The following is a 10879-nucleotide window of genomic DNA, read 5'->3' as shown; positions in this document are numbered from 1 at the left end:
TTTATGACCCTTAAATTCTAGGGGACAAAATAACCTCCTACTGCCCACCATACCCTTGTGTCCGGACACTGGGAAGGAAATCTGAAGCAGTGCCCTCACCCCTCAAAGGCCGGAGGGGAACCCCAGGGACTAAGAATTCTGATGGAGCTATTCTGCAAGTGCCTTTGTGAATGCACTGAATTCCAGTTAGGGTGTGGCTGCCTAGGATGTGGACAGTGTTATAAAGAGGAAAATTTAAAAATCCCCGGGTGTGTACATGTGTGAAAGTACCTGTAACTCCAGTCTTCAGCTCAGTCACCTGTTTGTTGGAAGGATGAGAAACTGGCCTCTCCAGATAGGGCCTGGAAAGAGACCTAATGTATCTGTTTTCATCAGTGGTCAAGATGGGCTTTTTCACTCTTCTCCAGCGAAGCTGGGATCACCCTTTAAAGCAGCAGCCAAGATAATCAATCTGAAAACAAAACCAGTTCAAGAAAATGTGCATCTCCTAACTGGTATTCCCCTCTCCCAGATGCCCCAGATAAGGGACTTCGTGCATTTTTATTCTACATGGAAAGTTCTGTACACTTGAGTCCTCAGCTCAAAATATTAAAGCATACCCAACATTAAGAATTGCAGATTTCTTTTGCAGATAAGAGCTGAATTGACTTTAGTTGGTATCTAGGTAGTCCCTTAAACAACTCTCAATCTAAAATTCCCTACCTGTTGGTTCATTTGTCCTTAACCCAGATGAGAACTAAGGCGTAAGTATAAGAGAACTCAAAGTCTGCAGGGTCAATGTCATGACAATTTATAACACTGGGCTCCTCCTCTTTGCTGATAAGAGTAAATCTAAGAGCCTATTAATTCCCTCAACACATCTTTTTATTTTTTTTAACTTCTATGCTTAGAACCGATTAGAAGAAACAAATTAAAGGGGAGAGCAGCTGCCATAGTCAGGTACACAAAATATAATGAGAAGCAATGAATAAAAATTAGGGAGTATATCAGTGTGAGGTCGTTTTGTTTGGAGTAAGTACTCACATGCTATAAAAACCTGTGACAATATTGCATTCCTCATAGAACTACATTAAATGTGGATTATAATCATTGTATTTCAGATAGTACTGTGAGGTATAAAGTTGAGGAGGATAATAATACACCATAGAAAAAGTTCTACTAAAAAAATGTTGGTGCAATTAAAATTTTTTAGCACTAAAAAAAGAAATTATTAGTTCTTCTTTAAATTTGGCTATCCAAATGTGTTCATTCTTAAAGGGTTCCAGCTTGCTGAGTTTCACGGTGAATTATAGACTTGCTAATATTTTATTATTGAAGAGCTCAGAATATGTGGTCAATACTGATGTTATCTGGCTTCCGAGCTATCTGGCTTCCAAAAAGTCTCTTAGCTCACTAAAGTTTTTTGTTCTGTTTTTTTAACCTGGAAGGGATAGCAAATAAATAGCAAACCAATTTTTACACGCAGGCTATGCAGATGAGAAGACTGAACTCACTCACATTAATTATCTTCCAACCTGTCAGACACCTTTTTTCTCACCAGAGTGTCCCTCATTTGCGATAGATTCCACACTCTGCTCTTCCTCACTAAAGATGCAGCAACCTGCCTGTCATTATCTTCTGGAAAAGGACAAAGACATCCTAGAGGGAGAGTGGCGCTTGGATGCGGAAACTGAACAAGCCGAGTGTGGTCCAGAGAACGGCAGCTCTGACAGTGGCCCCTGGCAGCTTCCAGCCACACGGCCTCTTAGCTGCATGGGGAAGACAGAGCCGTCCCGCCCAGAGCAGCCCCAAAGCCTCGGGGCCTCTCCTCTGCACCCCCGGGGGAGCCTGTCGAGGAAGCACTGTGAGAGCCAGGGGAGCCTTCTCCACTTCGACCGGCAGGCCCCGGGCCGGATTTCCACCTCGCCCACCTTGAGGAGATTGAGGGGCAATGGCTGTGGGACCAGGCACTCCCTGCCTCAGCAGGAGACCTTGGAAGAGCCCGCTTGGGGCGGCTGGAAGGAGCCTGCAGGCTCCCCATGTCACCTTTCCCAGAGTCTGCCTGGAAGCCCCCAAAATTCTTCCCACTCCTTATCACCCTTGAGACTCAGCTCAAGATTGCCTCCGGACCCCAAAAGGGCCCTCAACACAGCTGACTCCTCGGAGCCCCAAACAAGGCCCACAGATGAGGCTGCCCTTCCAGTGCTTCGGCCAGTCCACGAGGGGTCCCTTCCCCCCGCCTCTCTTCCAGGGAGAGGAAGCACCGCTGCACGGCCCCCTGGGCCTCAGGTAACAGCTCGGAGCACCCTGCCTCTCACCAGTGGGCCGCAGAGCAACAGGGGCCTGGGCGTTTCCACATTTCCCCAAAGGCCAGGGCCCTGGGTGGGAGACAGCGCAGGAATCACCGCTGAGGGGACACACACTCTTTTGTACACGCTGCCTCTCAAGGAAAAGGGGTGCAGCAGGTTGGGGAAGAAGGCGATGGAAGTCTAGCTCACTTTCATCTTCTATATCCTGAGGGCACTTAAAGAAAGGGCCCTCCGAGGTCAGGCTAGGAGAGATGTCTGTCCCGCATCGGGTAGTAAAGGTGGCCCTCTTGCAGGTACACATAATTCTCAGACGACACTGCATGACCAGTTTAAAAGGCAAGAAAGAGCAGATTATTCAAATTTCTAATCTTCTCTCCCTCCCTCCAAAAAAAAAAGAGAGAAATCTAAAACGTGTTAGCTAGAAAAGTTAATTTTCTCTCCTTTCCAGATGCCTGCTTTGGAATTTTGGGTGGATGTAAGCAAAACTAAAATGTATATTTTTAACTTCTATTGCAGGAAGAAGAATCGCATCAGTCCAGGTGTGTATGTATTTCTTTTCTCCGGCGCTATGAAAACCTGTTGACTGTTCACTTTGCATCTACTTTTCTGTTCTGACAAAGCTAACCCGGTGGCTTATTAATCAGGGCACTTTGTGTTATAGCTCCCATGTCACTCTTCACACTTATGTAAAGAATCTTCATTTTAAGAGTCTCCTTTAGAGCGCAGCATTTTGCTGTGGCTTTTGGGGGCAGGGTATGACAGCCACATGTGGTCATGGTTTTCATTTTGAATTGTCCATGAACTGGCCCTGTGGCTTAATTAGCATACACTTAATAATAGGTTTTGTCAGGTAGAGAAAACGGGAAGGACATGAAACATTCAACAGTTTTTCAAAGAGAAATTCAGAGGACAAAGATAAAAGAACAAGATGTGCTGTTTAAATCTAGGACAGCCTTTAAAATGTCTGTGACAACTGTGCTTTTATCTAGAACACAGGTGAATTGCGTCACCACGGAAACCAGCTCTGAACTTGCAGCATGGTCCTCAGGTTGTGGCGGTGGATTTGCCATCCCTCCCAGGCTGCAAGGGAAAGCTCCACGCCCAATTTCATCCACCCAGTTTGTGGGATTTGGGGGAAAGCCCTCGTTTCATTTGGAAAGTCACGAAGGAATCCTCAAGGAATTAGCCATTGTATTGCTCGGGGCCCAGGCAAGAGTCTGTGTTCAAAGTAGGAAAGATGAGGTCCATTTCTGCAATCTTCGTTGATTTTAACCCCAAATGATATAAATATATGAACAAATGTAGGGGATATTTACAAAGCTATAGGAAAATGCATACAATTATGGAAGTGTACCAGTTAGCTATTGCTACCTAACAAACCATCCTAAATCTCAGTGGCTTAAAACAACCAGTTGTTGTTTCTTAGAAATCTGTGTGTCTTCTGAGAGTTAATTGATCTAGGCCATACTCAGCTGGGTAGTTCCCCTCCACATGTCCCTCATCCTTTTCCTGGGACCAAAGGTCCACCCCAGGCATGTTTGTTCTTCTTATGGTGAAGGGAGAGTCTCAGTAGGACAGGCAGAAACATGCAAGGCCTCTTGGAGCCTGGGCTCTTTACCTTGCCTAATTTATCGGCCCAAACAAGTCACATGGCTGAACTCAGGGGAAGGAAATTATGTGTCAGCAGCAGTGGGAGAGCATTGAAATGTTACATGGCAAATGGCATGGAAACAAGAGTTGGGGAAGAATGGGACCATTCATGCAAATCTTCCACAGGTGCAAACAAAAATAAAACTCTAAAATGACACCTGATTTAGATGTGTCATAGAAAGAGAAAAAGAGAGTAATCTGAGAGAAAGAAGAAGGTGTTGATTAGAGTCGATCATACGGAGTCTAGTGGAATGTTTAGGGATTTGTTCCTTCCCCAAAGAGCAGTGTGAAATGGTTGCATGGATTGATGTGATCAGATGGATACAGAGTAGACATGAGATTTAGATGAGAGTGGACTCCAGCAGAACAATTAGAAGGTTCAGGTATGAGAAGTTGGTAGGTTAGGCTCCAATAAGAGGCAGTGGAGTTAGAAAGAGGTCATGCTGAGCTGTTTAAGAACCGCAATCACCTACACTTTGCGAATTGTAGACCATCAGGGGTGAGGGGAAAGAAGTTGTTAAGAATGACCTCCAAGCTTCTGGCTTGTACCGCTGGGTGGCAAATGGTTCCATTTTCCGATCTAAGTAACATTGAGGGGAACAAAGGAGGAGGACAAGGGTAGATGGGATGTAGGTCTTGACTACAAGTCTGAACATGTGAGGTTTGAAGACCCATGAAGCATCTGAGTGGAGATTTTGAGTACATGCTTGATTAGAGAAGGCATCATGGATGGAGATTTATATCTGAAGGTATTTAATCAAGGAATGCTTCCCAGAGCAGGTGAAGTCTGTGTCCAGCTTTGATTATAAGATGCAGTTAGCAGACATAAAGGCTAAGTGATAGAACACATTAAGCCACTTGCAAAAGATTATGTGCAGGCTGTATTTATTGACATGCAGAATCTTTGTGAGACAATAACAGGAACAGTCTTAGTAAATTCACAGGAACAACTTGGCCAAAGAGCTTGAGGACTTTAAAAGCTCTGTGAAGTTCAATACACCACAATCATATAATATGAAATAGTGGAAATTCACAGAAAATAAAAACAGGAAATTAGAAGGCAGGTAACTTGGACATCTTGGTATCTAGTGATGACCCTGAATTACTAAGTATTGTTTCTCTAGGAGTTAGTACAATACTTGGCATGTAGAAGGCAATGTTTGTTGAATGAATAAGTAAGAGGCTAAATAAGTATAATCTGAGTTAATATGTTAAATATTCATATATTAATAAAGCAGTAATTTTTTTCATCAGCCATAGACCACTCAATCTATATATTTGTAATAAAAAAGTTCACCTTAAGCACGAATCTTTGGTAAAGAACTAACCATTTGTAGCACAAAGATCCCCTGTCTGTCTGTCGTTTGCTCCCTCCCCCTCTTCTTTGTCATGTCTCTAATCTTTTCCACAGCTGCCTCTGGTCCTAGGGCTGCTTCCTTCAGATAGCTTCCCAGACTCAGTCATATTGTCAGGAAAAGAGCTCCGCCTGAGGCCCTGCTGGCCATCCAGGAGCCAGGGGCCTCGCTTCAAAACGCCTCATCTAAATTTAGCTAACTTAGGACTTTAATATGCCTATTAAATGGTATAAACCTAGGACTAACAAACTATGGCCTATGGCCCAAATACTGCCCACCACCTGCTTTTACAAATCAAGTTTTAATGGAATACAGCCACACCCGTTATTTCAATCCATCTATGGCTGTTTTTCTGGCCATGCAACGAAACAGACTGTATGTCCCCAAAAGACTAAAATGTTTCCTATCTTGTCCTTTATAGGAAGTTTGCTGACTCCTGGTATTTTAAGAAATACTTGCCTCCGTGGCTGTCAGTTAATCAAAACAATTATTTTGCCTTGTTGAATTTCAGATATAAAATCCTTTTACAGAAATACAGCTTTATTTTAATTTATTTATTAATTTATTTATTTATTTATTTATTTACTATTTATTTATTTATTTGCTATAATGTTTTAACATGTGGCCTGACAATTGGTCAGACTCGTGTATATGAGAAGGGCCTGATCTATGCTCAGTTCTGAAATCTGTTCAGTATTATTGCTTTAATTCCAGGTTTTTATTGTGAATTTTGTCCTCACTGTCATCCCCTCTCTTCCTCCATAATATTTCAATGAACTCATATTTATTCTAAACCTTCTCCTATCACCAAATATACCTCCTGGAAAATAATCTTTATAATTCATCCTTACTAAAATGTGAAGAACTTTAAGAAATATTACACTTACCTTTCCAGGTAGAGCATTGTATTTCTTTCTTTGGGGTTTCCTTATAAATGCCTCATCATAGTGTCTAATACACTGTACTGCATTTCTTTTATATTCATCTGCTTCCAGAATCAAGACCTTCCTGAGAGCAGAGAACACTTACTTATCCTTAAAACTCTAGGACCCAACTAGAATCTATCTCTACAAATATTTATTAAGGGAGGGGACAGATGAAGGAAGGAAGACAGGCCAGCCACAGACTTCTTGGTTTATAGTGTTACTTGTCTCTCCCAGATGTATTTGCATTTTGAGAGCACATGAGCTGACACCCCTTTAAATCTATATTCACAGAAAGTTGTCTGTCACACCTAATTTTCTGGTCAGCCCTGAAGCTGAGAAGGGAAACCTACATATTATGTTCTTGAGAACAAAGACTAACCTTCCAGTGTTCAAAAGGAAACAAGAAAAAAATGCTAAATGTATTCAAATTAGCAATTGGGGCAAAATTAGCATGAAAACCAAATGACAAGGTATTTGGAAGTCTATCACCGGGAAGAAACCAGACAAAAACATTGAATACAAATAATGCATCCCCAAAGCTATTACCCTTAGTGGGCAGCATAACTGGTGTTAAGAGCTACTAGAATCAAATTCTGGGTTTGAATCCTGTCTTAACTTCTCTCTGGCAATATGACCTTGGTCAAGTTCTTTAACAACTTGAAACCTCAAAGTCTTCATCCATGAAGTGGAGATACAAATAGTATCCATCTAATATGGCTTTTGATATTATTAAATAGCATTATTAAATATTAGGTGTTGTTATTTTTTAAAACCATTCACTTATTTATTCATTCATTTATTCATTAAGCATTCCCCCTATGAAGTCATTGATTTATTCTTTCTAAAATATTCTGACTGCAGATTGATCACAGGAAACTAATTCAATGTGCCTGAACTTTAGTTTCAATACAATACAATATTATCTTTTGCAGACTTCTTTAAAACCTGTTACACGCCCAGCACTGTCTGTAAACTCTGGGAAATATTAGAGAGAGAAGACTCTGTTCCAGCTCTCATGGAACCTGTTAGAAAGGTGTTGTTAACTAGAGACTAATAGATGGTATACTGTCATTTCATTTATTTAACTGCTGCACTCTGTAAAATCATACTTTGTTGTATTACCTTCTTCCCTCACATACTTTTATTGAGATATCATTGACATCTAGCATTGTACTTGTGTAAGTTCAAGTATACAACATAATGATTTTATACACATACTAGAGGCCCAATGCACGAAATTCATGCATAGGTAGGGTCCCTAGGCCTGGCCAGTGATCAGGGCCAATCTACGGGGCGACTAGCAGGGCAATCAGGGGGCCCCCGCTGGCACCCACCTTGGCTGGCCTGGGGCCTGTGGGCTGGGGGCTGCTCCTGCATTGAGCGCCTGCTGCCTGGTGGTCAGTGTGCATCATAGCTACCAGTTGTCCCACTGGTTGTTCTGCAGTTCAGTTGATTTGCATATTAGGCTTTTATTATATAGGATATAAAAATGGTCACCACAGTAAGTTTAGTTAACATCATCACCTCAGATAGTTGCACCTTTTTCCCCTTGTGATCAGATAAATGGAAGATTGTCAATTAGTCAGGAGGGGAGACTGCAGCCTGAAGGAGCCAGGGAACCCTCCTGATCTGGGCATGGCTGGAGAGTAGAGGGTGGACTGGCAGCTTCCTTTCACATCAGGAGCCATGTGCTGTTCTTCCACTTGGCATCAGCTTCTCTAGATGCAAGCTCCATGAAGTCAGGGTCATGTCTGTTTGTTTATTGTTGTAACCTGAGGGCCTAGAACGGTGCCTGGCATGTAGTAGGTATTCGATAAATGTTTAAGGAAGAAGAAAGGAAGTCAACTGGTTAGTTAGGGTAGAACAAGCCTGGTAGAAAGTTTTATGTTCATTTTTGTTTTGCATACTCTCTCTTCCAGCTACTTTTTTGTCTCCATCCAGCTCCTTTCAACCTCCCCCACCTTCCTAATCTGTCTTGTGTTTATCTCTTGAATGTACCTTGGGCTGGTAGGTATTTGTACAAGTACTGTTTAATCTCCCTGGGCAGTATTTTGACTCTTGTCCAGAAAAAACAGTTAGCCTAGAAAGACATTGAGAGTTCGAAGGAGGTACCAGCAACTACCTTGCTCTGAACATGTGTGTTTGATAAGTATTACTTATTGAGCCCAAGAGGTCACAACTTGGGTGTTTTCTATACTGTTGAGATTCCAAAGACTGTCTCTGTTCTGTGTTCAAACTCATGAGTTTTCCCACTTAATAAATACTCATCTAATAAGGCTTTTGATATGGTCTGATAACCAAAGTCAAAATGCTAAAGAGCGCCATCCATTTGTCCACTCCACATCCATGAAGTAGCCACTATGTGCCAGGCTCTGGACAATGAGCTCCCCACCCTCTCTGCCTTCTCAGTTGGATTTCCAGAAAATGGAATATTTTGGTAGAAAGTTGAACTGGAAATTATGGTCAAAGATGCAAAGGAAAGTTTCCAACAATCTTCTGAGTCTCATAATGGAAAAAATATATATATCCCAGATTTAACCATGAGACCTAGTTTCAAAATTGGCAGTCTAGTTGTCATTTCTCTGTTGATTATTTTAAAAGAGACCTTTTTAAAAGATTGTCACTGATTCTTAATGTGTTCTTCCTGTGTAATCAACCCATAGTTAAAAGCAAGCATTTCAAGTTACACTGTATTTCTTGCATACGGCAAAACACTATGATTCTTAAAATAGAACACCTATCTTTTCTAGCCACACAATTGCTGGAATGCCACCTGCTGAAAAGGTATACTTACCATTAATTTTACTATCAGACAGGGATTATAGCATCTGAAGAATGAGACCTGACAAGCCTTCCTGACAGAAAGAGAAAAAAAAAGGTAAAAAAGGAATAAAAACATTTGGCAACATTCATAGCAGAGGAAAGAATAAAAAGCCATATCTAGATTGTAGCACTTTCAATAAGATTTTTATTCAATTAATATACACTTATCACTAGAGGGCAGTTGCTAACCCCTATATTCTCCAGCTTTTTTTTTTTTTCCTTAGAATTTGCACCTGGGAGTTAAAGCCCACTGTACAGAAGGAATCTTTTTTAAAAATGCAATTAATGCATTGGTCATGTTTCTAAAAGAGAAGCTTTAGTTATTTGTTTCTGAACATTTCTGCCAAGATAAAGCTCAACACATAATTATTTTCCTCACTCTCTGGCCACTGGCGGGAAAATGAGAATAATGCTGCCAGGCTGGTGTGGCTCAGTAGTTGAGCATCAACCTTTGAACCAGGAGATCACTGTTCCAATCCCGGTCGGTCAGGGCACATGACCGGGTTGCGGGCTTAATCTCCAGTAGAGGGCATGCAAGAGGCAGCTGATTAGAGATTCTTTCTCTTCCATGTTTCTATCTTTCTCTTCCTCTTCCTTCCTCTCTGAAATTAATAAAAATATTTTTTTTTAAAAATGAGAGCAATGCTCTTAAATCCCTAATTCATAGATTGTGAGGAATGAAAAGTGTCTCACTCACAGCTGTTTTTCACATGAGGAAACTGAGGCCCAGGGAAGCAACATGCTAAGGACACACATGGCATCGGATTTAGAGCCTGCCCAAATGATCCAGAATAATCTCATCTCAAGATCTTTCATTTAATTCCATTTACAAAAACCCTTTTTATAAAGATCACATCCACAAATTCCATTGGTCAGGATGTAAACATATCTTTTGGGGGATCCCCTATCCAATCTACTATACCCTCCTTTACCTAAAGTAGTGATCAGTATTATATCAATTTTTGAAAACACTTGGTGCTTTAAAATGGTTTATAGTATCTTTTTCTCTTTATAAGTCTTTTAGGAGTCAGACTTGTGTATTTGAATTTTGAATTCTGGCTCTTGCATTAACAATGTGACCTTAGGTAGATTTCTTAACTATCTCTTTAAGCCTTTGTTTCCTCCCCTCTACAATAAGGACAAGTAATTTCCACTTGATAGGGTGCTTATGAACATTATAATGCTTGTAAAGCACTTACCAGGGTGTGTATCTAGTAAAAGTGGTGTTCAGTAGGTACCAGTTGATTTTAAATTAGAATAATATTCAACAACACCAGTCTATTCAAAGTGTATGCATTTGAGGTCCACTGGGGACACATTTCCACCAGCCAGAAACTTCTGGCACCGACACACGAGCACAGACTCATTGTTGAGTGTTGACTCATGGGTGTGCAGCCTGCTCAGTAGTGGGAGAGAATTCTCCAGATTCTCTAAATTGCTGCCATCGCAGCCCACATCATGGACCTTCAGATCTTCAGCAGAGGACAGGATGAGGAGCCGTGCCAGAAAGGAGACAAGATTATTCCAGCAACCATGGGACTAGTCCCTTCGGATCTGACCAGCCTGGGACAACACACCTCAGGGTTAGTGAAAGTGTGGCCCCATTGGGGTTTCTGAATGCGGGGTTTGGGGGAGGTGGCAGGCAAGCCGAAGGGCTATGAAATCTGAGTCAGGCAGCCAGTTAGTTAGACAACCTCCTGTGTCAAGAGTTTTCTACTGAAGCAAAGAACCAGGATAGCCAAGCAGCATCAAACCCCCCCAAAAAAGCATTTCTCAAGAATGTTTGTTTCGTTGGGCTTCCCCAAACAAGGGACAGCGTGAGGTTATACTGCACTTC

General features: G+C 41.7%; 1 protein-coding gene across 1 annotated transcript in view; it reads left to right on the top strand.

The window, feature by feature from the left end:
- Positions 1–1590: 1590 nt before the first annotated feature.
- The window catches only part of PLEKHG7 (pleckstrin homology and RhoGEF domain containing G7), a 56121-nt gene continuing 46832 nt past the window's right edge, over positions 1591–10879 (top strand). Inside the window, exons 1-2 of the mRNA XM_054718401.1 lie at positions 1591–2268; positions 2805–2827. Of these exons, the coding sequence (XP_054574376.1) occupies positions 1591–2268; positions 2805–2827 (701 nt within the window). The remainder of the gene's footprint in view (positions 2269–2804; positions 2828–10879) is intronic.

Source organism: Eptesicus fuscus, chromosome 7, assembly GCF_027574615.1.
Source record: "Eptesicus fuscus isolate TK198812 chromosome 7, DD_ASM_mEF_20220401, whole genome shotgun sequence".
Classification (NCBI taxonomy): Eukaryota; Metazoa; Chordata; class Mammalia; order Chiroptera; family Vespertilionidae; genus Eptesicus; species Eptesicus fuscus.
This window is presented reverse-complemented; position numbering and strand designations above follow the sequence as displayed.